Below are 27,487 nucleotides of genomic sequence, written 5' to 3'. Positions count from 1 at the left end.
GCACCGGTGGAACGAGGTGAAGCCGATGATCGTCACGTACCGTGCCGATATTTATGGCGCGCACCGTCTTTTTCTGCGCCGCGCCGCGCCAGCGACCTCGGCCGATGCTACGTGACCTTGAAAAATGGCGAACCGACCGTGATGCGATGCGATGCGATGCGATGCGATGCGATACGGCCGCAGGTCCGTACCTAAATACCAGATCACTGGACTTCACTGGAGTGTCGACGGACGTGCTTTGCGCGTGCTGCTCCGGGGCGCGTCGCTCCGGAGTTTCTTCTCGTAATTCACGGAAGGTTGCGCAAGGCTAACAAGAGTATTCGCGCCCGCGCCGTTCCTTTCTTCGAGCGCGCCGTCGAACTTTTCTTTTCTTTCGTCAGATAAAAATCGTTCGATCGATTGCGCGGAGAATCTCTCCAGAAAGTTTTCTTAAGCCAAAATAACGACGGAGAGAAACCTGTTTTCCGTAATCTAGACTGCGACAGCGATCTAACGGGAGAGAAAAAAAGAGCGTTTTTTTTTTTTTCAATCTTTAAAGTCATGCCTGTTTTGAAAACAAAGTTCAGCATCTAAAGATACTCTATCCCCTACATTCCTTATCTATTTTTGAATGCGCGAATGCCTTAAACCCGCCGCACAATTTCGCATCGGCAAGGACGCGTTCCGAACGAGTCGCAATTTGCGTGAATCATGCCGGTGTAAAATTATGTCCGACTCTACGACTCCACGGACATTTCTCGAAGACGTAATGCCGCACGAATTGATTATTCATTTGCGGAAGATATATCGCGCCGCAACTCGTTCAATAGCGCGGCGTTTATCGCGCGCGCGACGGGAAAGAGAGCGATTCTTACGAAATATGGGACACTCGAAGTGATTCATTGTTAGTATAATCCACATAGATAATTTTAATTTGAAAATAAGCTCGGCTACACCCATCGCACACTATACGCACCCACTCTGATTGAAACTCGCTCGAGGTAACCGATTTTATTTACGATTGTTTAACACCAGCGGTTATGACACAGATTTAGTTCTCCTAACGTCTCTTCGCTTATCTTCCTGCACTTTATTGTTAGCCTTGAGAAGCGAAACGGTCTTATTTACGCAAAATTTGTCGCGGCTGTACGTATTTCGCATTACGTGTTTGCCGAATGTACAGAAAAAAAGAAGTATCAAATCAACACTGATATATACTTGTATGTATGCAAGAATATATAATCTTCTTATAAGAAAAATTTCAACTTTTTATTTCAACTTTTTTTTCTTGATACAGCCACATAAAACTTCGTTTAACTATATATAAATGACTTCATTCAAGCAAGTTTTCTAAGTTTAACGCAATATAATCTCACTTCAAGATTATGTATTCTTGCGTATATCGGTGTTGACTTGACACTTCTTTTTTTTCTGTATATGAACTAAATTTTACGTTGCAGAATCGCGTCGCACTGAGAACCGTGCAATTAGGATAATAAACATCGAAATTGTCGTCAATCAGAATCTGTTGTTTTGCATCGAATTGAGTTCGCGACGTTTTTGCCGATTATCTGCCTGCGTGGCGAATTTGAAGAAAAAAAAAATGCCTGAAGAAACGTGTGCGACCGAGATATTCCGCGAGCCTCTTCCACTTAAGAGACGCGTTCCGGGGCTCCCTTTCGCAAAAGGCCATTATCTTCACGACGCTCGACATCATCGCGTCATGCTGTTGCGCCTGATGTAAACGGCGGTGGGTCACGAAACTGGCACATTAAATATTTACACATAAGTAAAGCGCGTTTTAATCGCTGAGAAGATCCGCAAGCAACAATGGTATCTCCGCGGACTTTTAAAATTCCGTCTGGTATATCTCATTATATTCTTCGCAACTTGCCCCGGAGGCAATTAAAGAGAGTTCGATAAATTAATTCGGCAACGATAATCGAGAAGAACAATCCACTTAAGTTAATATACGTTTTCAAAAATAATATTTCACATATCGATTAAATATTACAGATGTATCAAATATATCTCCGTCATGCAAACTTCATCGAACTGTTTTCGCGGCGAGGCCACTATCGAACATTTTCTCGTTATCCCTGCAGGTGTTCATTAGACTACTTACTCACCGTAACAAAACGTTTTCCTTCCAAAAGAAGTGTCACCCGCGGCCGAGATTATGTCGGCGTCCCGCCGAGAGGGGCTTCCGAGACGAAACGAGAAGCAGATCGGTCGGATCTCGATAAGAGCAACGCGGCCGGAAATAATGGTAGGGTGTGTGGATCGCGATTCGAAGCTCACGGCGAAGAAGAAGAAGAAGAGAAGGAGGAGGAAGAGGAGGAGGAGAGGAAGACGCAGGGTGAGAGAGAGCGAGCTAGCTCACCTTGGCGTTCGTGGTATGCGCCCATTGGCGTCCCTCGCAGAGGCGTAGCGTCACAATCACGGTGGGCGATGGTGTCCCGATAAGAAATCCCTCTCGGCCTGAGAACCGAGAGGAGGAAGAAAGACAGAGGGAAAATAGTCGCTGCGACAGCGCCTTTATGGCCATTCCTATATCTGTTCGTATCCCTCGACCGTGTCGTATCGCCGCGAGCGCGCGTTTTATGCACGCCGCAAAAAACAATGCGACACGCCGTAACCCCGTTAGAGAGCCTGTTGACATTACCTCGCTATTGCCGCACACGCTTGGCCGCACGCCTCGTTTTTGAATTTCGATGAAGCGACGATTTTACGCAGGAGGTTGACGATGCCTCCTGATGCGTAAAAAGTGGACGAGTCGCGTCTGTGAAGGATATCATCGGGATAAAGACACACAAGCGAAGATAGAACCGTGAGAAATAATTTTTCTTTCATTCGCCGATAGATACATCTACATTTCATTAGATCTTAATCCTGCGCGAAACAAATGATTGAAAATTGCGGGAATTAGAAAAATCACATACCTAACTCTGTCCATGCAGTTTTTATATCGTTTTGTGATTAATTCTGTGAAAATTACGTGAGATATTATTTATGCTGATTTGTTAACGTTTTCTCGGTTTTTTTTAAATTAAATTTGCTCGTTTTTATTGAAAGTACGTCAGCCGCTCGCGGAATTCTGTCATTCAAGCCATGAATATGGAAAACAGAATGCTTGTTTGGTATGCTGACACATTGCTGAATTGCGTATATCGGCCGCTCAATGGGCTACGTAACGTGCCAAACATTACGTATTCGAGGCTACTGCATTTAGTGTCAGTAATTGTGAGAAAAACTACGGTAATTGACTAGAAAAAAAAGAATGTTTGTATTATTAACAGCTAATTAATAGACATCGGAGTTTTTATATGCAAGTTGGTGGAAAAGAGCAATTAATAACTAAAAAATTATGATATTTATAATATCCATATTCATACCGCAATATATGTTAGGTATAAATATGTTGGATATTATTATAAATAACAATCTTAGTTGTTGATTGCTCTTTTCCACCAATCTGCATATAAAAAATCCGATGTTTACAAATTAATATTAACATCATATCAAATTATCATTATAGAACTAATCAATTTAATTAACAGAAATAAACATTGTGTTAACTTTACTGACGATGAATAAACGGGGCAGGAATTATTTCATCAAAAAGTGTTTCGCGTTATACGCAGAATTACATTCTTATCCCTATTCACTCCAACCGGAAAAATAATTTTTTAAATAAAACGAGTCGTAATGTGTGTTTGTCAACGTATAAATGTTGTAAAAAAATATTTAAATAAATGATTTCCAAATGTTATTTACATTGATTTTTAGTCGAAGGTACAAAGATATTATAATAATTTTTGGGGAATTTTTCAAAGCTATTAACATTATAAAAAACACGTGGGACTCGAAAGCGCATGGTTGGAGGATTAAAGGGGCGGAAAAAACGTTGGAGTGAATAGGGTAATTATTATCAATCTTCCGCGGGGAAACGGGCAATTTCTCCGGAATGGGAAACCGATGTAGCTTTGAAGAAAAACGTCTCCGCTATATTCGCCAAAATATTTCGTCCGTTTTACTCCTGTCGCGTGCAGAACCACACGTGTGTGTGCCCCCTTCCCTTTCTCTCTTCCTCTTTCTCCCTTTCTTTCCTCTCCCTGAAAAATTCTACCCAACAAGCCGAGCCCGCTGTTTCGCGGTATCGCGCATCGGCAATGCGAAAGTATGCGCGTCGTTTTACGGTAGGTATTATCGATGCCCCCTTCCCCCTCCCCGCCCCCTCTGGCCCCAGGCGCATCTGCATCGAGAAAACGCGAGCCTGGCGAGTGGCGCGACACGCGCGCGGCCTCAAGTATTTCATTTATTACTCGGCGGGATTTGCCCGGCGAGAAAATATATGGCGCGTCGGCACGCGCCGTAAATTCTTATACCGGCTCCTCTCTGTAAAACAAGAGCTTTCCTTCTCTTTCCTACTTTTCTTTCTCTCTTCTCCCCCTTCAGTCGATCCTCGGCGCGGCGTCGCCTCGATTGTGCATACCGGGCACGATTACTCGCCTCATTGTGCGTTACGTAATACAGAGGAAACGACGAGGCGGGAGAGCGAGAGAGAGAGAGAGAGAGAGAGAGAGAGAGAGAGAGAGAGAGAGAGAGAGAGAGAGAGAGAGAGAGACAGAGAAGGGGAGAAAAAGAGAGGAACTGATACTACGTGTACACGCAACTCCTGCGCGCGCGCGCGTGTGTGCGCGAACACGCGGACGCCGATAAATAAACAAATGCGTAGGTGCAGCGCAAAAACGCGCGCGGCGAAAGCGCGCGGACTCGAGGAATGCCGCGCCCGTCCGTGGAAAAATCCGGGACATCCCTTGCGCAACGTCGTGCGTGCGCGTACGATTGAGTAAAAAAAGTGAACGAGAGAGAAAGAAATAAACCTTTTTTACTCGCGCATAAATTCGCGCTTGGGAATATGTCGCCCGTGGTAAATGTCTGCGTTTGAGCCCCGAACGAGGATGTCTTTGCACGTGGCGCGCCATCACAATTCGCCGTTTGCGATGGTATCCAATTTAGAAAAGAAGACACGATGTGAGAGGATTTCCCTCTCGGGAATTCAATTAAGTTAAGAATTGCTACACTACGTGCAAACGGACAAAACGATTGCGTAGTGGAAGTGGGACGAGAGAGAATCGAATCGAATCGTCATTTATTGCGACGAAGCTCTGGGATTACGTCCCCTTAAAGGCTTAAAACGTAAAGACATTTATTACAAAAAGAAAAATAGGCACTAAAACGTAAACTATAATAATGCACATACAATAATAAAAATAAAATAATTAAAAAAAAAAAGAAAAAATGCAATTAAAATAAAATAAGAGCTGCGCGCGCGAGAGAGACAGAAGAGAGAGATTGTCGTGTGCGCAGCCGTCCGACACTAATGTATCATACATCCTATGTCTGAATACGGTCAGGTCAGGTGGATAAAAGATATCGGATACGTAGCGGGACACGGACGGTTTCGAGGAATGCGCTTCCTTCCCGTTGATACTCCGGCTACACCGTATTTGGATGCGCGCGATCGCCTAGTACGTTTTATAAGTAACGTACCACGCTAATGAGTCATGTCGCGATTATGATTCCACTCGCGTGCCGCGACGTATATCCGCGCGAATACTGCGGCCGCGGGTGTGACGAGCGATGAACGAGCTTCACGATGACTCTGGGGGTAGATTCGCGTATGTCCTTGTTTTTAAATGCCCCCGAGATGTACCGAGAGAGATTTAAAAAAGAAAGAGAGAGTTTACAAAAAATTGTTAAGGTTTTTTTCCCGAAGGACAGGTGAAGATATCCCGCGTTTTAGAAGATATTCTTCCGATCGTCGATCTTCATCCCCGGTTGGTTGAATTACGGAATAGTCACCGCGTCTATTTTTATTTTCGCAGGTAAACACTTGGTGCTGGTGACAGATCCCGAGATCGCCGAGGATGCCTACGCCTTCGATAATCCTTGCTTCAAGGACGCCACGCCTGCGCCGGTCGGCCGCGTCACGGAGAGATCGTCATCGGTTGTATCCGGGGACACATCCGCGAAGGACTCCGCGCGATGGTCCACACCCTGGTCATCCCTGGGCCTCGGTTCGGCGGTCCGCAATGACAAACGCCGAACCCTCGACGACTCCTGCGTCGGAGTAAGTGCTCTCTGTCTTGTTTTTTTTTTTTTTTTTTGTAAATACAGAAATGTTACTTTATTTGTCATTCATGATCGGTAGTCGATCTTACTTAACAGAGCAGTCTGTTTTATGTCGTTTTATAATAAAATAATTGAGAAATTGACGAGAAAAGCATTACATTTATTCTCGGATATTCAGAGGGATTTAAAAAAGACAGATTAAAAAAAAAAAAAAAAAGATACCGATTAACATTGAATTATTTAGGTTTAGCTTGTTTGATATTGCAATGAAGCAGCTCATCTCGGCAGTTCAATATCTTTTAAATGCATCACGATTGATTTTTTCCGCATTAAGACAATACAGGTTTATTCTGTACAAATACATAATATGATGGAATGATACCTCGGTGTGCAGATTTAATTGAATATTATCATTATCGGCCTGAACGATTGAATTATCGCGCTAGGTGGACAATAAATTCCGCGATTGAACATGAAGCGTCACGATAATAGTGACAATAGTTCTTGTTTAGTCACGCGATAATAACGACGTAATAATTGCAGGATGAGGCGAATGAAGGCGGGTATGTAATATTTATAAATCTACATGATCTAAGTAATCTGACTTCGAAATATTTTCCTTGCAGAGGAAACGTTAGATTCAGAACAATTTCCAGGAGTACCTATATTTGAATGTTATTATCAGAATATCATGTATCGTGCTTATTAAAATATTCATTCAATATTTTAAAATAAAAATGAAAAGAGATTAAAAATAAATATATGAGAAAAGATATAATTTTGCAGATAAAAGAACACATTGTGCCAACGAAGATGAATAATCTGGAATAAATGTCGGCGCGGCCCGAACGGGTCTCGTTTCACGTCTCGCGTCACGTTTTTATTACTTAAGACAGGATCCGGAAATTCGGATACATATCAGTCGCAATTTATGTCCCAGCTGGATATTGTATACGTACATGACACAGCCGGACGTAATAACATCGTCAATGGACACGACTTCTCTTTCATAAGAATATGACGTGTCTCTCCTTCATCCACTTGTCCCTGCGTTATTAGCTCGTCATCGGCGAGGTTCTCGTTCATTGATCGCCTCTCGGTCGAATCGCGCTCGGGAATAGCGGACTCAACGAATCCATCATATCTCACATACACGTACATACATATACACCCAGTGATCGGCGAGCACGACTCACACGCAATAATGCGACTCCCGTGGTGAGAGTAGTGGAGTTTTCATCGCCCGTGTAACAATCAACCCGACTGTTTTCTTGCTACAGCCCAAGGCCACCAGGGTCAGCGTGGTCAGTTTGCGTAGCCGTGACTTCACCGGCCTGGGCTTTAACGTTTGCGGCAACATGAGGGAGGGCATCTTCGTCAAGGACCTGCTGCATCGCGGACCCGCATCCGAATCCGGACGGATACACCCTGGTCAGTATTGTCAAACGAAGCCCTTCTCTGTTCCGCGATATTTTTGCGAGCGTCTCGCGCGTTCCAACGTTTATCGGCAACGTGTGTCGAAGATAAATTCGCAAAAGTTTATTCCGCTTTCGATTCCAAGAGTATACATAGTCGTGCCATATATTATGTTCCTAAGAAAAATATATTTATTTTATAATTAAAATGAAAAAAAACGATAAATGAAATGTACATGTATTTTAATGAATCGATCAATCATAATACAAGAATAATCATAATTATTAAAAATGTCCACCGTCACTTTCCTCAAACGGTCTGTATACGTTTCATGTCGCTTTTTATTTTAATTATGAAATAAATCTATTTTTAGGAACACAGAACTTTTGGCACGACTATGTAGTTCTTAAAGTTCCGGATGTGTGCGCTCTATTTATAGTTTTGAAATATATATTTATATAGTTTTGCATTTATATACTGTACAGTTTTTTAGAATTTTCTTCAGTTTTCTTTGTATTTAATCTTTGATTCTTGTTAACAAAAATATATATGGTATATATATAAGTATTATCCTCTAGTGATTAGATTTTCACGCTTAATCTCGTTATCGTTGCACACGATGACGACGTAGTGAGAATTTTCTCTTCGCTTACCGTACCGAGATTGAACGCGATTTCTGTTGAGAAAAAGCGATCGTCGTGATTATAAGCGAATGAATTATAATTCAATACCTCAATTAACGGATGGACATATCTCTCTCTCTCGACGAGAGCCGTCTGCGGATTTGAGAATCACCCACATACCTATATTCCACAGTGAAAGCACTGTTATATATATACCACCGTGTTCGAGCATTTGATAATGCGTGTCGTGAGACGATTAAAATGAGGTATCAGGCTCTCATTAAAGTGCATTTGCTGGCGTAAGTTGAGTATCGTACTATGATGTCGAATGGCCCAATTTTGCAAAGGTAACGGCTCAACAAATTTTCAATCTAGAGTTAAAAGCGTAATTTACAACGAAAAGTGTCTTTAGCCGACAATTACTTGGAGGTAGACCTAATTTTACGTTCGTGCGCAGAACATCACGGCTGGAATTCCTGAGATTTCGATTTCTTCTGATAATTTAATGCACATTCAATCGTTTACCTCCACGACCAGGAATGCGTGATCCAAATTCGCGTGTAATATTTTAAATTGGAATTTCACAATGATCGTAGTATGTTGTGATCATTGCAGGTGATCGTATCTCCAGCGTGAAAATCAGCTTCCGCAACATGGTGTACGAGGACGCGTTGACGATCCTGAGCTACGCCTCGCCGTATGATGTAGAGCTAGAAGTGGAGAGCGGTGGTAGCGGGTCTAAGCCAGCGACGTTGCTGAAGAAGAGCGTGGGTCCGAGTCCGACGAGGATTTGCCATCCTCTTTACAGAAGCCAGTCAATTCCGGAATTGTCGCGGGGTCACAAGAGCGTCGCGAAACGTCTCTTCATAGCCGATCCGAACGAGTCCGTGGGCTCGAATTACTCGATGAACTCGACCCTGAAGTCCTCGAAATCGACTCCGGGCAGCGGGCAGAGCCTCGAGAGGCGTCATGACGAGACGAAGAACAATCATCATCACAAATTCGGCATCAAGGTGCTGCCGGCGCTAGACGGCACCGTGCACCGCATCGAGAATCAGAATGAGCATAATACGAATCTGGAGAGAAGGCACTCGCGCAAGATAGACGCGGAAAAACTGCTGACGAACAGGCAGTCCGCGGCTCTGAACGACGCCGGCGACAAGAAACTCTGCAACGAGCGTCTTCAACAACGCGCGGACCACAGCGTCGTTCCGACGAGGATCATCGTCGACAGCGTCGACGTGCCGGACAAAGGCGGCAGGAGTGCCGACGGGGAGCTCAACATACCGTCGGAGGTGCCGACGGAGGTGCACAACGCGGCTATGGCGGCTCGCAGAAATCGAAAGAGCAGTTCTGAGCCCTTAAACATGCAGAAGGTCAGCTCGTCCGATTCCGACGGCGCCAAGAGTCCTCAAAAGAACAAGCGGAAAGCACCGGCGCCGCCGATGAGTACCAGCGAAAACGCGATGCAATCCGTAAGGAAAGACGCCATAGACACCATCGACAGCATCGCCGATTACACGGAATCGTTGTGTGATTATGTAAATAAGGCGCGTGAGAATACGGACGCCGCCGCGGACGCCCGAAGGCACCGTCTGGAGAATCAGCCAATGAATAGACGGAGCTCCGAGTCGGATACCGACAACGAGATGCAGAACAGCTTTACAATCGAATTGAACTCGGCAGATATCACCATTCACCGCACGCCCGTGCCGGAGGCGGACGATGACGAGGATGAGGATGATATGTACAGGAAAGCAGCCAGTCTAGGCGACTTGTCCAAGTACGAGAATAAGACCGCGACGACTCTGGAAAGGGCGCAGAGCCTTGACATGAGCACCGACGCCGGGTCGAAGAAACGTAAGGCGCCGCTACCACCTGAGGACATCAACGAGTCCACGGAGGATCTTACGAAGCTCGATCAGATCGACACGTTTGATCGACGAAAGCTGAAGAAGTCGAACGAATGGGGCACTCTGGAGGACGTGATCTGGAGTGAAGCTGCCACTGAAGCGGAAGAAAAGACGCGCGCGAGGAAGAAGAGCAACGGCACTTTGGAGCGCTCCAAGTCCGCTGTGGAGATCAAGCTAAAGGAAGATGTCACTACAACGGCAACGGCGGACGACGTGTCCGAGCAGAAGAAACCCGATGATTCAGATCAGGAGGTCACCAGCATCGAATTGTACAACCTGCCGTTGAGCAAGCGACTGACCGAGGAGTTTATTCGCATTGAACGGATGTTCAATCCGGACGAGGACAATTCCCTGGCAAGAATCGTGAACGACGGCCAGGTGGTGAAGAGTCCAACTCCGAAGGAGGTGGAATTAGACTTCCAGTTAGCTGACGAGAAACGATCCTCCAAGGAGATTAAGCGCGAGGAGGAGACCGGAAGCGAGCCGGATAATAGTTCCGTATCGGAGAAGTCGGAGGACTTCAGTCGCGCCTTGCGCTACTTTGAGCTCCACGCGAGCGGCTCACCGACGTCTCCGGAGCCGACGATAAAGGTCAATCTGACACGGTTGGACGAGTGGAAAGAAGAAAAAGCGCCCGTTAACGACGCATCGCTTTACGCTGGCAGACAGGCGGTTGTAGAAGAACCTATCTTAAAAGTGACCGTTGATAGAGGCTGTCGCGGTTGTGAGGACAGATGCGGCCAACATAGCGCCGACTGCAAACGTGAGAAGCACGTCGATAACCAGCATCGTGTGACCGTGCGATCGTATTCGGAGGATAACAGAATGGGTACGAGAGAGAGCACGGAAAGAGAAACAGAACGGACAACACCGACGCATCTGCGAGTACACGCGTCTAAATCGGAATCGTCGGCCAGACACGACAAATCCCAGGATAGGGAAGAGAACGCGGAAGGTACGAACGGCGGTACCTTCTCCACGTTCCACGCGCATCGGACGAAGTTCGAACAGCGGAGTGGGGACAGCCAGCAGCGCAACAGGTACTCGCCGATCAAGACGAAATCGCCGACCGACTCTACGTTCGCCGACACGGACCTCGCCAGACGCATCATTAACGTCTCCAGCCGCGACGAGGACGACGAGGAGGAAGAGGACGAGTACGAGTTCGGCTTGAGCGTAACGGCGAACAGCAAGAGTCCATCCTCGCCTAAGGAGGACCGTCATAATATCAGCAGCGTTAGCGTGTCGAGCGGCGAGAATAGCGAGGACAGCGGTCTGGTCCGAGAATCGATGGACTACAACAATCCGCAGGACACGGAGAGTCGTCCACCCTTGCCTAACACGCCTGTACCGCCGAACACTGTCCAAAAGATGACCTACATTACAGAGATCAAGGTGTCGCCCAATAAGGAAGGTGTTCGCGAGACTGACAGCGAGAACGAAGAATTAACGACCGGGACTAACGGCGAGTCGCGGAAGCTGGGGCGGCACGAGATCAAGGTGACGTCGAACGGCAAATCTACGTCCGGCAAAAAACCGCCGGTACCGCCGAGACGATCGGACATCACGAAGAGCCCGAAGAAGGACCGAACGGACAAGCAGGTTGTCTACGTGTCCGAGTACAAGTCGGGCATGAGAGCCCAAATCTTGGACGCGCATCCAGGATCAGAGGTTAAGCAATCGGAGAACAAAAAGTTTGAGCACTGGATCTTCAAGGCTGACAAAGAGCAGAATCGCTGGGGCTCTGTTTCCAGCCAACCGCAGCCCGTGACGAACATCGTGCTCTCGTCCAGGGACGATACGAATTAGAATGTTTGCGATCTGCGACTTCTTTAAGAACGCGAACGGAAATAATTGTTAATTGTGTATCACTCAACTTAGGAGAGACATTTTATTCGAAAAATGAAGTTTCTTCGTATGCGAAGACAAATAATGATTGTAGCGATTAATAGAAAAGCAATTGTATTAATGTTAACAAATGCTCTTAGAGTTTCCAGAAAATCAAGAACTCGCGGATAACGTCCTTTTTAAAATAACCGATTCGAGTGATTAATAAACAAGCAATTGTATTAATGTTAACAAATGTTATTCGAGTTTCCAGAAAACCAAGAACTTTTGGATAACGTCCTTTCTAAGATAACCGATTTGAAGAATGTCGAGTAGAAACACGGCCAAGTGTCGCAATAATAATTTTTAAAACGATATTTTTACACGTGATGTATATTCTCTTGTATCAATTTCTAGCTCTTTTTTTGTTTTCGACACTTGGCTTCTTTTTCATTTGCAGTCTTCAATTCAGTTTGACCTCAATAAATGATCGCGAATAGAAAGCGAGAACGTACGTAAGTCTGAAAAGAAAGAATATGATTAACTTTATGTCACGTACGTGTTGATGCATTTTTTTGAAGTAATGTGTTTTTCACACACGGTATATAACAAAATATGTGCATACATTATACATCTGGAAACATTTCTTCGATGACTTTACTGAGAAGTCTTAGTCTTCGGACGGAGGAATATCTTCGTCTGAACATGCCTTCTGTGAATATGTAAGATATTCAAATTATTTCTCTGATTCTCTTATCGAACTGCATTTAATTTGTCTTCTAATTTTCGATATGTAATTTATTTTAGTATTCTAGAGCCAAAAGAATCGATATGCTTTTGATATTATAATATCGATATAAGTACTGCTGCGCTGCTGAAATGACGCAATGAGATTGCTCGAGGTATATTTATCAATATCATATTTACATTATAATAACAGCTTATAATAAGTGAGTTGAAAACTCATGCACTTGGGCGTGGATCTTGTTGTTTTGAAATTGAGTGTTCTAGCAAAAATAAGCGCAAAGAATTAATTGAAAAGACATCCACTAGGCCGATAATAAATACGAGATGTATCATATGAGATAATTAGTAAAGTGCTGAGAAACTACGTGCCATAAAGAGTAATTATGATTAGAGGAGATTATCTTGAGGTAGAATTGAACTGTAAATGTGCATGTAAAATTTACGGATGTAAGAATTACCGTGTGCGTTATGTCCGACCGATCATCATACGAATAAATAATAGCTGTAATTGCGATAATTGTGCATACTTTTTCCCAAATAATTATATATAAATGTAGGCCAGTGTTTTACATGCGACGGCTAGCAAACTTTTAGCGCAGTTTATGAAAGATCGTGCATTTTTTCATTAACTTTTATCCTCTCCGTTTCTAATCAAAATAATTTCTAGTGGAATATCAATAGAATTTGCTAACAAGATATATATATATAATGAAAAAAATACGTAATCCTAATTTATATCTAAAAACTGGCAATAATCTTCTATGTATTTTACGTACAATAACTTTCTCCTTTCTTTTATTTGTCAGTGTTCCGTACTCTTTTGTCACACATTTGATGTTAAATGTGGTTATTGCATTCCTCTGGATTGAATATCATTTTTATATTATATTATGCAATTTAGAATGAGATGATCACATTTAATACTAAATATATAGCGAAGATGCGATATTGTATTTTTTTTCATCTATATATATATCTATATTTTTCTTTCAACTCTCAAATATTTCGCGGTTATTCTAATGATATGAAGATCAAAAAAATGCGAACTACTATTTTATCGTTCGCAGTCTAAACATTTTATTTTACTTAATTAAAGGTAAGACGTCCCCTATACGTCCATTATGAGATACAAGTAATTTAGTCGATAAGACGTTCGCAATCAAATAATAGACCGTGTAATAATAGACCGCGTAGCGTGTAAGCGAAATAATCTGTAAATCTGGGACTTAAAATATATATATATATATATATATATATATATATATATATATAATTACTTTATTAATGTACTAACATTTACGTAGCTCGTAATTTTACACCTAATTGTTTACGTGTATGAGTATTGTCCGTATGAGATACAAAGTAAATGTAATCAATAAACTCTTACGCATAATTGTACTGTTCGCTTCAAGTACATTGATGCTCAAGCAAAATATTGGGAACGTTGAAAATTTTAATTTTAATAGTACGTAAAGAAGAAGTGTGTTTCCTGTTGCGTGACCAGAAGTTTTTTTCATGGCACCGCATCGTGTCTCTTTTTATTGTTATCTAATGTCCTCCGAGAAGGCAACAGGAAATTAAAATATTGGATTTGCTATAACGCGCGGTTGACATCAAGATACAACCGTTTCACCGTGTTTGTGAATGTACTATTCGTATTATTAAAGGCAAGTGAAATGTTATTGTTAGCTAATGGAAGTCAGTCATTCCGTGTCTTTCCATGTGTACGTTAAATGTAATATAATTTATTTCAGACTAACATGGTAACATACGTTATTGTCTATAATTTGTTAGTCGCGAATGTATAAAGTTTTAATGAATAAAAGTGTATATTTTTAGACATATTAATATTGCAACAATGTATTTTTTCATGTAATAGATTCTCGTGTAAAGAGACATAAAGATTATTTTTGTTACGAGATTATATTGTCTTTTAAGAACAACTCGCATTATAAATAGGACTGGAAAAATAAATTGGCAGAACAGTTAGTAGTTATAATTAATATTATTAATATCACAGTTACAAATATTATTTTGTTCTATACGTTCGTGTTAGTAATTTTTACCAACCTGTACATATGCCTATATAGGTTTCACGAGATAAATTATTATAAAAAGACATGATATGCATATGTGTAAACATTTGATACGAAATATATACGCATCAGTTTCTTATATGCGCGCTATCCTTAATTTTTTTTCTTTTATTTTTAATTATTATATTTATCGTAAACTGTCATATAACAAATTAAATACATTTATGCGAAGAGAATTCCCTTTTACATTTTATCTTATGTTAAGATACATTTTTTATTCATTTTTATTATTAACTGTACTGTGTAACTTGATAACACTTGAAACTTGTACCATTTTTTTGCATTAAATTAATGCACTATATATATACCAATAATTAATGATTAATGAAAAATACATGACAGTTTTACTCTATACAATAATTATATGTTAATATGTCTTTTATGATAATTTCAAGATTTTATATTTAATCATTAAATTATTTATCCATAAATCTATTTGACCGTTTGGTAAACTTATATGTTCATGATAAACTATTCGTTTCAAATATGTCCACATCATTATTAGAAATATTACGTAGCCGACTGTTTGTAATTCTTTGTACTCATCAGCTTTTTACCACACATAGCGCATATAGCTTTCTTGTACGCGCAGGACTGGCAATAATGGGATCCCACTTGGTGAACTTTCTGCCTGCATATTCTGCAGATCTCGAATTTCGTGGTATACGGATTGAATCGTGCCTTTCCCGCGGAAAGAGCTTTGTTCTCACCAACCTTACGACCTCCGCCCTCCGTCGTGTTCCTCGCGCCCGTCTTCCAGGGATCCGGAGTGATAACTTTGCCCAATTTCTTCTCGCATTTCTCGCAAACCATGTTGAGATATTTTGTTTTTTATTTAGAACAAAAATACTACGCAAACTAAATATCTACCTGAAAATAATTGAGCATTATGAGTATCTAAAAATAAATTATTTTTAAATCAAAGACAAAATTATATTATTTTACCTTGAGCTTTTGAGTTGCAATCCTTTCCTGAATTAGTTTCTGCTTGTTTAATATTCGTAAATACAATATCGTGAATATCTGTTCGTCAGGATGAGGTATATCGCATAAGCTAAATAGCTGAAAATAATTATATACTTATTAACGTATAAAGAGAAATCATTCTCTTACATAATATCGAAAAGACATTATATTATATTATTGTACCTTAAATCTCTGTTGTAATCCTTCCTCAAATATCAATGTATCTTCTCATTAGGGTAAAAATACCGAAAACTAAATATCTGCCTGAAAATCATTGTATAAGTGAAACATCAAAAAGAGTGAACATATAAAAATGAATTATTTTTAAATCAAAGACACGATTGTGTTACATTATTATATTATTATCGCACATACGTGGCTTTTTAGGTTATACTGCTTCCACAAGTTGGATTTTTATCTTTTCCACGTACCCGCACGTACAATATCAATCTTTTAATCACTATATCGATTTCTTCGGTATTAAAACTCTGTAAACCTCGTAATTGAAATAACTAAGTACCGAAGGACTTTGAATATCCGTATCCGACTGCGTAGCCAGCGTAGCGAGCTAACGAGAGTAACGAGGGTTAGGAAAAACAATCGTCATTCCGATCGTTTCCGAAGGTTTCCGAACATTTCCGAGCTGCTCCGATCCCTTTGAGAAAACTTTGCGAGGAGGGTGAGGGAGAAACTGGAGGGGAAAAAAAAAAGACTGAAAAATATAATAAAATTAGAAATAGATCGATATCTCCATTTTTGCGGAAATTAAAGCATAAACAAACATTTCTGCAAATTCAAAATTTTATTAAAAAAGAACCCCTTGATTATTAGCAATTTTTATTAATTCTATTACATTCTTCAGTTTTTTCTACCCCTATTTCATATATAATTCGTTAAGATTTGGTTGATTAGTTCTGGAGTTATAAAAATTTCGGTAAATTTGGCACATACACACACACACACACACACACACACACACACACACACACACACACACACACACACACACCCACACACACACACACACACACACACACACACACACACACACACACACACACACACACACACACACACACACACACACACACATACATTTTTTTAAATTACATTTTTTCGACATTTTAGAACATTCTGAACACATTCAGAAAAACAAAAAAAATTTTTTTTTTACGAAAACAAAGCTTCCTCTATGAGAGAGCAAAAGATAGTGTCAATTTTGCAGTTTACATTATTTTACATTAGAAACATTATCTTACATTTTGCTATAAAGGAGCCAGTTTTACAATACTATTGTAAATTACATCAAGATATAATCGTACTGTTTCAATAATATTTCTGCACCATGTAGCAATGCGGCACGCAAGTTTATACAAGTCGATTTTATCGATTATAAATGTTTTATTTTTATTTTAATATGTTTAAGAAGAATTATTATTGTATATTTTCTCGGTTCTGACGTCACAATCTGAGATAACAGTAATGAGTAAACAGGAGCCTTCACTTCTGAATATGTTTTATTAATATTTGTATATGTATTTAATTTTTTAATGCGCTCAAAAATTATCATAACATTAATTTAAATATGCACGTTTGTTGGAAATTACGCTCATAATTAAAATATCTTAGCATTTATAAACGGTTGTTTCGTTTAGAAGAAATCGTCTCTTTTTTTCACCGCTTTTTCTAGCATTCTACCACTCATTGTCAGCCGTTGCCAGATGCTGTCCTTCGTCTCGAACATATCGAGCAGAAAAATGCCGAAATAAAGCAAGAGCCAGTCGACGGCAATAGCTGATTGACCACTGATGCGTTTGACATCATTTGATCGTCCGTTAGACAATGGGACAAAACAGTGAAGCGCCTGTTCGTCCGTCAGCTGATCACCTCATTGGCTTAATCTTTGTTATCAAGGGCTCAAAGACTGTAGAATCGTCTCGAAAAACGAAAGAATAATCCCGAGCCTTCGCGCCCCCGGTGGCCACTCGATAGTAATCTAACGGCGTGTAATTAGCGATCCTTTCGTACAACAACGGTGTGCTTCGACAGTCACATTAGACGTAAAGAACCGCGCGTAACTCGATCGGAGTTCGCAAGATTTAATATTTTTTGAAGACCCCATTGGTTGCCGGTTCAAATCCTGGTTCGAAGAACAAAAAATAATCTTTTGATTTTTAAGCGGAGCGAGCCGTTAGCTCCATTTGGGATTATGTCTATAGGAAATCAGCATGGAAGTCGAAAGGAAGCGATCAAAACGTTGTTTCGTCAATTAAACATTGCTGATATGTCACATATACAATATGGTATAATTTTCTAGTAATAATTTTTAATCGTATTGAGTATATTGCGCGGAGCTGACTTAAAGTTTATGTGTTCCAATTTATTTTAGCCTTTCAATTCCCAAGGGGCGAGTCGTTTGTCCAGAAATTATTTTATTGTTTTATTTCACGATCAGTCATCGTTACTCTCTTATTTCTCCTCATTCTCCATCTCTATCCTATATCATTACTCACTTACCTACTATTTTCTTCTCTTCCTCTCTGTTCTCTATATCTGTTTCGTCCCTTTCTATATCTTCTTTCTGTTATCTCCCCTTGTGGGATTCTTGAATTTGACTGTGCTTTCTCTATTTCCATGCTCCATCTCCATTCTTTTCTTCTTTCGTTACTTCTATCTGTTTTCGCTGTCTCTCTTTTATCGATTTCTATTCTTTCTTTTTTTTCCTTACTTTTTTTCTTTCTGTTAACAGGTACAAGAAAATATCACGAAGTATTCCAATCCCTTCAGTAATATTAAAAATTCTTGCAATAAAAATATGTGTATGTATAAAGAGGTATTTATCTGACTTAATTTTCGTTTTATAAATTTTCTCCGAAATTATTGCAGCAAAAAATTAGACATTCAGTCGAACTATCGGTCGACTTTGGCGATGATAGTGACCGCCTCACATTCTTTGCCCCCTTTTTTTCGTCCTCCTCTTGAAGGTATTTTTCAACGCGAAACGAGTTTCACGCAAGCATATATGCATATATGCAAATGAGATAACTGACCAGAATGAGATTTCGACACAATTTCGATGTTGTCACGCCTTTATACATAGAAGGGGAAATGTTAAGATGGATCAGTCTCTCAACGTATGCGTTAGTCTTTTCTTAACTCTTGAAAAGATACACGCAGTTTATAAATACTTGTATTTGAATCACACTCAGCCATTGATTCTGCTTGAGAGCTGATTGAGTCGTAAGAGTTTAATCTGTGTAATTACTGTAGACAAAAGTTACGAAAGGTCAGTACGATCGGATAAATAAAACAAATTTTATCTTTTTCGTATTATAAATACTAACACTATGTAACAGATTTGGTTTTCTGTAACAAATACAGATTTTAAATCTAAACTTATTCCTCTGCAAGGCAGGCAAAGCTTGATATTTCTTTAAAAAAGAAAACTACGAAGAAACTTTGCTCACGATGTTGTTACGTAATTACTTGTAAAGTATTATTTTTCCTTGAAAACATTTTTAAATAGGAATATGTCAAAATAAATTTTCTTTCTTTCGCTCTCTCTCTCTCTCTCTCTCTCTCTCCCCCTCCCCTTTTCTCCTCTTTAACTTCTATAAAATTCTATTATATATTAATAGTTGTTTATAGTTATATGCTTCATATTATATTACAAAAAATCAACACATTACTTATTAAACGCTCGATACTAAAAAAAATGCGTGATATAGCATAAAAAATATCTTTTTAAAGAAAGATAAAAGAAGATCGCCAAGTGTTCGCACTCGTTGGAATAGCTATTGTACGAAACTATGGCCGGTATTCATAATCAGAATCTGATCTTATATTAAAAACCGTCTTAAGTATAATGTGCAATCTTAAGACATCATAAATCAATCATAGAGCAGTATCAGCATCTCAAGACAATACTTAGAGACGGTCTTGAAATAAGATCCGACTATGAATACCGGTGTATGATTAATAAGCATTTTACACGTCCATTGCAATATCCGGGTTTAACTACGTATTAGTTATAAATACTGACGTAGGATGACGTATAAACGTTAATAGACTCAGTTTTTTATAATTAAGTATCTTTTTATAACAACTGTTACACAGTTACGCCGTTATTGCGCATTATTTCTTTGACGACGCAGTGTTTCAGAAGAAGATAACTTCTAAAATCGTAACAGCAAGATTTACTTGTACCACAACTTTAATAGCGTAAGTTGTAATTGTAATACAATAATCATAGCAAAGTGATAACTTTAGAAATTAAAAAACTTCGCTTCAACGTTTGCACTTGTATCTAAGAGTAGATTTCCTGTAAACAATCTGTTCGCAATATGACATAGATTGGTAGCAGATTTCGTTCAGACATCGCAACAGATCCGATATCATCTGTGTCCGCATTAAACTCGTGTTTTGCCGACAGAACCTGCCGATATAATCTGACAGCAGATTGTCGGCAGAAACCGAGAACAATCTCACTATTTAAACAATATTTAAATAGAATACATCATTTAAATGGTAAATTTTGTTTACTTTCTGCGATCAATCTGCCATTATGTTCTGTTAGCAAAATCTGTTACATTTCTGCTGGCATTCTGTCGGCAACATTTGCGGCAGATATTTTCAAAATCTGTTCTGGATATTAGATTTGACTATGTGGGTTGTTAACAATCTAGCTTTTTTTTTATAAAGGTATATTTATGCTATATCACACATTTTTTCCAGTATCGACTTTTTTATAAGTAATATGTTGATTTTATGCGATATAATATAAAATATATAAATATAAACAACTAACAATATAGAATAGAATTTTATAAAAGTCAGAGAGAAGAAAGGGGAGAGGGAGAAGGAGAGAGAGAGAGAGAGAGAGAGAGAGAGAGAGAGAGAGAGAGAGAGAGAGAGAGAGAGAGAGAGAGAGAAAGAATTTATTTTGACATCCGCGTCGCATTCAGCGATGCAATTCGATGTAATTTTATCTCTTTCATATTATAATAAATACTAACACTATGTAATAGATATAGTTTTTTGCAACAAATAAATTAAAGATTTTAAATTTAAAATTATTCTTTTTCAAAGTAAAGCTTGTTGGTAAAGCCTGATATTTACATATAACGATGTAATACGGAACTTCACAAATATGACACGTCCGTGTAATATAAAGATCGCATTCTGTTTAACATTAAAATAAAATAAAAATATTACTTTTATATAACATAAAAATGACATAGATTTATACAAAAGCTATTGTGATGATCACGAATGATCTTTTTTTACCTCTACTTTATTCTTTATTCAACAAAAAGCTTCCTTGATGACAATGTAATTTTATTCATTCTATTCGATAAAAAACATATAAATGGTAATGATTGTTTTTTGATGCAGAGAGTTACCATTGACTCTTCGTCAGAGAAACAGCTAGAGATTGAAAAGAGATTTAACATCGCATTATGAACAGTAACGACGATCAGGTATACAAAACAAATTCTATTCCTTTCGTACTTATATCCCTTTTCAAGAGAGAAACAAGAGCTTGCTATTTCCTCATAAAAGGGAATTATAAAAAAAACTTTCCTCACAATAATGTTACATAATTATTCGCAAAGTTTACACCTTTCGTGAAAATAATTTTACATAAAAATATGTCAAGTTCTCTATCTATCCAAATATCCTTTATCTAATTTTGTAAAACTTCTCTAGAAAAAGTTTCAATGTGTAATAATCTAAAATAAACACTAAATTTTACTCATAATCTCTATTGTTTCAACTGTTTTACATAATATAACAAATAATATTCTAACGCATTAACAATAATTAAAGTACAGAATTACATAATTACAAGCATATAATTGAAAATATATCATCTGATGAAAAAAGGATTAATGTAATTAATAAACATTTTTATGTAACACGTGCATGGAAAGTGGCCTATTACGCACGCTACGCGTACGTGATAGACCACTTTCCACGCACTTGCAACATAAAATAGGGTGTGCAAGCCGGGCGTAAAGATGAAAATTCACAGGTGCGGAGTCACCGCACCCGGGAATTTTCATCTTACGGCACTTGTTGCACAAATAACTATTATATCAACCGATACTAAATGTTCTTATTAAACAATTTTCTTTTTCAGACAATCGTGATAAAAATATACAATATGTTGCTTTTTCTAGCAGAGATATTATTTCTTATTTTGAAAGTTGTATATTATATTTGTGAAGACATATACAGATTGATCGTTCCAACGAAGAAAAAGAGCGTAGCTGGTGAAATTGTTTTGGTACGTATAAAATTCTTAATATAGTTACTGTTATACAATGTATGTATAAAAAAACATACGAAGAGATAAATTATTTTTATTATGTGAGAAGATTATTGAAACTTATACTGTTATATTATAAAATTACACGTAATATACACATACACACATAATTTTGATGAAGCGATCGAAGCAATTGACATTTATATTTCTGTGCGGAACTGTGCGGAATCGAACTGTGCGCATTTGAATTGTGCGCAACCGTAATTATATGTTTAAACGTTTGTAAATCGTAATTTCTCTAATAACTATAATTTAAACTATATTTTATGTACTATATATTATCACAGATAACAGGTGCAGGTCACGGTATCGGAAAGGAATTAGCGATTGGATATGCATCGTTAGGAGCAACAGTGGTATGTTGGGATATCAATGAAGAAACAAACAACGAGACAATGAACGACATTAAAAGAATGGGGAGGGACTCTGTATATGCGTATCGGTAAATTGCAGCTATTTTTTTTACAAGATTCGATGGAGTGAAAAAGTTACTCCACTAGAATTTACACGTGTGCGAATATCTGTAAAACGCCTATTAAATAATAACTTCTGTCGAGTTTTATAGGTGTAATGTAGCAGATAGGGAAGAAGTCTTCCGGGTAGCCGAGAAAGTAAAGAAAGAAGTGGGTGACGTTACAATCTTGGTCAACAATGCAGGCGCAGTGTTTATTAAATCATTCATGAATCAGAGTCTCGATGAAATTGCTCAAGTTATAGACGTCAATGTAACAGCGCATTATTGGGCAAGTATATAAATGTACTTGATTGTAAGATGTTAAAGTTGCAAGATGTACTACATGACTTAGACGAGCATAGAGAATTAGGCTTTCGCAAATCGTTGCTCACAAATAAACATTATTTTCAGACATTGAAAGCATTCCTACCAAATATGATCGAAAAGAATCACGGTCATGTTGTGGCACTATCATCAATAGCAGGACTTTTCGGCGGTACTTATGGCACGGTTTACTGCCCTTCAAAATTCGCAGTTAAAGGTAACTCATCCCTTATTTAATGATTATAATATTATATATTGTACACGATATAATATTATACAAACAAATATATACACATATGTACATATATACATATAACATAAGTTGCGATTAATCGTAATAATCGCAAGCTACATTTATATACATAATTCAGTTTTAATTTAAAAAATTATTATAAATATACAAATATTCACAAGATAATTATATATATATAATGTTAATTCATGATATATATTACAGTTGTTCACTGAATGACTATAACTAAATATATGTATATTACATATGAAACATATTATTTTAGTAATATGCACGCCAATAGTGTAAAAAATGTTAATGTATTTATACTTTTCTAATGTTTTTTAATATACCTACGTTTCGGCATGCAGCAATTATGGAAGCTATGTCTGAGGAACTACGCGAACTGAGTAACGGAAAATGCTCTATTAATTTTACTACTGTTTATTTGACCTTCGTGCGTACCGGATTTGTTAAAAAGAATATTAAAATTAGGTAACTATACAATAATACATCACTGCAACAAATGTTTTATAATATCACGCAAACTATTTCTTTTATAAGTAGCCAAATTCGACGAAAAGTTTTTACTTCAATAATACCGCATTTTTTAATAGATCTTTTTTTATACCGACAACAATAACGTTATTTGATAAACAAAATATTTATCTCGGTTGTTAGTGGTGAATGATTCAATTTTATTTATCCATATAGATTTCCACGATTAATGGGAGAACTTCAACCGCAGAAAGCGGCTTCGTCAATAATTGATGCGCAAAGACGAAATTATAGAAATAAAAGCATACCGTCATTTTGGTTGCCCATCTCTAAAATAGGAAGGTATGTAAACAACGCAAAAAAATTTAATTATAATACACACAATGTATTTTTAAATATGTGACTATAAACCGCAGGACAAGTCATTGTAAATATATTGATAATATTGAATACTTTTGTACTAAGATTATTATTTTTATATCTATGATAAAAATATAATTTTTTTTCAAACACTTTCCCGACATTTGTAATTTATACGTTTATGATAAAATTATCATTATTATTTCAGACATTTACCGGACAAAGCATTAGAATGCATAAGAGACTTCGCTGATGTTGGTGCGTATGAAGAAGATTAGAAAAAATATGTATAAGATATTTACTTATAAAAATATTTTATCAAAAAAAAAATAAGTCGGAATGTATAATAATGCATTTTGTAATTACCATTATTTTACATTCGTATGAAATTAAAATATAGACAGAATTTTATAGAATTTTGATTTTAGGATTGCCCGGAAATTAATAAATTAATATAACAAAGTCAAGAACAAATGTTTATATTATAATTCTGATGTTGAAATAGTATCATCTAATTAATACGTATAAGAATTGTAGTTGAATTTCATCAAACTTTCAAAGATTTGTAGAAAAGGGACACTTATGTTAAAACTATGTAATCCTGTTGAAAGTTTTTTCAACCGCATTATTAGTATATATAAAATATATCAAAACATGTTTTATAGCACGTAGATTGTAGATATATAAAATATTGTAAAGCGTATAAGTAAAATATAATGTACAATTATCATTTAAAACAATGAAAAAATAATTATCGTTATCATTTATAATCATAACATAATATATAGATAAAATATACATATCACAAATATTTAGTTTGCAAATGTATAAATTATATTATTATTATTGTTCTTATTTAAAGCATCGTGCTAAAAGTCCTGTTATAAAATATCACTGGAAATTACATCAAGATTATCGTATCCCCTTAATCCTACTTTTGCACCAGCAATACGGCAACCAATTTTGATAGCTTTTCGAAGAACCGTTTCAGTAATAAATTTCAATCTATCATATCCCAAACTTTCCGGACCTAAATTTTCCTCAATATCTCGTTTAAATGCAGTGCCATTATCGGAGACATTATCCTCTGTTTGATTGGTATCACTCGTGGAAGCTGCCTCCTCTTTATATTTGCGCATAAACTCAACTTTGCTTTTGTTCAAATAATATATAACAGCTGCATTGAATGTATCACCCGCACCTAAAGTGTCGATTACTTTTTCTGGTGGGAAAGCTGGCGATTGTACTATTGCGCCACACGGAGCACGAGCGATCGCACCTTCCTCTGCCCAAGCACAAATAATGGCATTTCTAAAAGGACAATATGAGTTACCTCTCATATAACAAAACGTTTTATGTCGATACATTTTTTAAATATAAATATCGAAGCTTAATTGGCGTGTTCCTTACTTGATGTCTTGATCGATGTTGCGTATTACCTCGCTCATATTATTAAAACCCAGATTCTTAACGAAATCTTTTGATACAAATGCCACGTCAACGTACGGCAATAGATCCATTAATTCTAAACTGGGATTTTCGAACTCTGCGCTAATCGTAATTGGCATGCGATCAGACGTACTATTTAATGAATTATTATAGCTCTGTATATATTGAATAACAAGTAGCACTACATCTGTATTCCTTCCCTAAAACCAGGAAATATTTCAATTGTCGTGTCACAGCTGTGAATTAATTCCTGCATCACGAGACATACCTCAAAATGAATCCAACTATATTCCTCTAAATTAAGTTGTTCGAAAATTTCTAGTGTCAAATCGGGTAAGCCTTGATTGTGATATACAATTGTGCGTGATCCATTGCTTGAATTCAATATGATAGTCGCGACAGGACACCCACTGCCTTTTATCATAGGGCAATGGGAATAGTCAATTTTATATTTTCGCAGATCATTTTGCATAAAACTAACATTTGCATCTGCGCTCAAGCAAGCCAGTAACTCACACGGCTGTCCTATTAATGATAGCACGGTGCAAGTGTTGGACGCATTGCCCCCCCTTTGCCATCTATAATCGGTGGATCTAGAAAGTTATGTTTACAACGAGAGATTAAATATCCAGATTAGAGAAATGTCTAAATTAAAATTACAAACTCGCAAATATTTCCCCACGAACGTAAATTACTTTAAATAGTTTCAGGAGAGAAAGTAAATTTACTTTCGAAAAATCTCGTGAGATTTTGATAAAAAATTAATATCATTGATTTCAATTAAGTAAAATGAAAAATAACGCTGGAAAATATTTAATATTCTCGGAGGAATATATATATAAAAGGATCTCGAATTATACGTACTCTCATAATATTTTCTAATCTTGTTATTATTTGTTATGTAAATATCCACCAAATCATAAAACAAGCATGTAATATATATATATATATATATATATATATATATATATACGGTCAAAGTTCAAGAAGGCTGTTGATTAGCGTCTTTCTGATAACAAGACTAAATTAAATAGCTATACTTTATCCATATTCCTGTGCTCTCGTCTTTCGTAAAAAGCAAAATTTAAGCCGAGAGCGCTTTCTTGTTACATAGGCTGAAAGATTTTCAATTCGCAGTTCGTGAAAAAATTAAATAGTTACTATTATAACAGTAACTAAAAATAAAATTGCAAACGAGACATAATTAAATTGCCGATATTTCTAACGAAATACGAATGCTCGATTATGCGTACCTAGATTATTCATTGTATACATGTAGATGTAGATTATAATATATTTTGCGCGCAAACGTTCAACCCTGGACGTTTAAATATATCGTCGTATATCGATACCTAAAGGTTGAAAAGGACGCGACCAATAGCCGCGCGTCATCGCGTGCTCACGGGGCAAATTTATGTTTGAATTGACCGCGAGCAAATCCGACGACGTGACGTCAGACGTCACTGACCTTTGAGTGGAATCCTCCGAAGGATATTGCACGCACGTTTGAATGATGTCGAGGCAGACGCGTCCCGCGCATAGAATCTTGAGCGTGCGGGCCTCCGTCGACGATGTCCCGCTGATGACCTTATCAAAACTCGACGTCATTGTCCGCGGTCCATGTCTCCCTTAAATTCACGCTAGGACTCCTACGCGTGGAGATCTCCAGTCTTCCTTTTCTTTTTTACCAAACAGCCGTCCTTATCGCGAGACGTTATATTTTTAAACGTAAATATTATATCTGAACAATAAGATCAACGGACTGCGACGTCTGTGCGACGGGGTCACTGCAACTTGCAACACTTGCAAAGCGAATGAATGAATCTGCGCTTGTGGCGCCCCCTGAAATTAGCCATAGGCAATTTTTTTTATCTAGAAGCCAGGAGCTATCCATACCACGGAAATCGAACATATATAACTCCGAACGTACATACGTTTAAGCATTTTATCGTTCGGTATGCACAAACGGCATCGAAAATATATATTATATTCTTAATACATACATATATACACACAAGTGTAAAATCGTAATTGGTGGCAAAGGCATCGTTTAAATTTGTGCGCCTCGAATCGCGGGGGGAACCATCGTTGCCGTCGCGACACGTGACATGGACACGTGACGTGCTCACGTGAC

The 27,487-nt window shown here is 38.1% G+C and overlaps 3 protein-coding genes across 10 annotated transcripts in view; 2 read left to right on the top strand and 1 right to left on the bottom strand.

Annotated features, from left to right (window-relative positions):
- LOC143894017 (uncharacterized) overlaps nt 1–14,487 on the top strand; it is a 31,702-nt gene extending 17,215 nt beyond the window's left edge. The window contains exons 2-4 of the mRNA XM_077400011.1: nt 5,871–6,115; nt 7,398–7,548; nt 8,772–14,487. Coding sequence (XP_077256137.1) covers nt 5,871–6,115; nt 7,398–7,548; nt 8,772–11,878 — 3,503 coding nt within the window. The 3' untranslated portion in view covers nt 11,879–14,487. The remainder of the gene's footprint in view (nt 1–5,870; nt 6,116–7,397; nt 7,549–8,771) is intronic.
- A 142-nt stretch (nt 14,488–14,629) lies between these two features.
- Nucleotides 14,630–27,187, bottom strand: LOC143894764 (cysteine-rich PDZ-binding protein). 6 transcript variants are annotated; one of them, XM_077401418.1, is made up of 4 exons: nt 26,822–26,956; nt 15,889–15,969; nt 15,685–15,801; nt 14,630–15,609 (listed from the first exon to the last, which is right to left on the bottom strand). In XM_077401418.1, exon 4 carries the CDS (start codon nt 15,550–15,552, stop codon nt 15,250–15,252), a length of 303 nt encoding a protein of 100 aa, XP_077257544.1. In that variant the 5' UTR covers nt 15,553–15,609; nt 15,685–15,801; nt 15,889–15,969; nt 26,822–26,956; the 3' UTR covers nt 14,630–15,249. The 6 variants fall into 6 exon arrangements, with proteins under 6 accessions (XP_077257544.1, XP_077257539.1, XP_077257536.1 ...); XM_077401413.1 differs by lacking the exon at nt 26,822–26,956 and adding an exon at nt 16,081–16,568 and having other exon boundaries at nt 14,630–15,605; XM_077401410.1 differs by lacking the exon at nt 26,822–26,956 and adding an exon at nt 16,081–16,560.
- LOC143894888 (short-chain dehydrogenase/reductase family 16C member 6-like) lies at nt 18,973–24,578 on the top strand. 3 transcript variants are annotated; one of them, XM_077401575.1, is made up of 10 exons: nt 19,804–19,926; nt 21,100–21,185; nt 21,848–21,994; nt 22,324–22,478; nt 22,602–22,779; nt 22,902–23,031; nt 23,418–23,541; nt 23,761–23,886; nt 24,113–24,162; nt 24,333–24,578. In XM_077401575.1, exons 2-10 carry the CDS (start codon nt 21,165–21,167, stop codon nt 24,347–24,349), a joined length of 948 nt encoding a protein of 315 aa, XP_077257701.1. In that variant the 5' UTR covers nt 19,804–19,926; nt 21,100–21,164; the 3' UTR covers nt 24,350–24,578. The 3 variants fall into 3 exon arrangements, with proteins under 3 accessions (XP_077257694.1, XP_077257688.1, XP_077257701.1); XM_077401568.1 differs by lacking the exons at nt 19,804–19,926; nt 24,333–24,578 and adding an exon at nt 18,973–18,991 and having other exon boundaries at nt 24,113–24,237; XM_077401562.1 differs by lacking the exon at nt 24,333–24,578 and having other exon boundaries at nt 19,771–19,926; nt 24,113–24,237.
- Nucleotides 27,188–27,487: the final 300 nt, after the last annotated feature.

This window comes from Temnothorax americanus, unplaced genomic scaffold (assembly GCF_048541705.1).
Source record: "Temnothorax americanus isolate GAGA-0224 unplaced genomic scaffold, ASM4854170v1 Scaffold1, whole genome shotgun sequence".
NCBI lineage: Eukaryota > Metazoa > Arthropoda > Insecta > Hymenoptera > Formicidae > Temnothorax > Temnothorax americanus.
The sequence above is the reverse complement of the archived record's forward strand: the minus strand, read 5'-3'. Positions and strand labels throughout refer to the sequence as shown.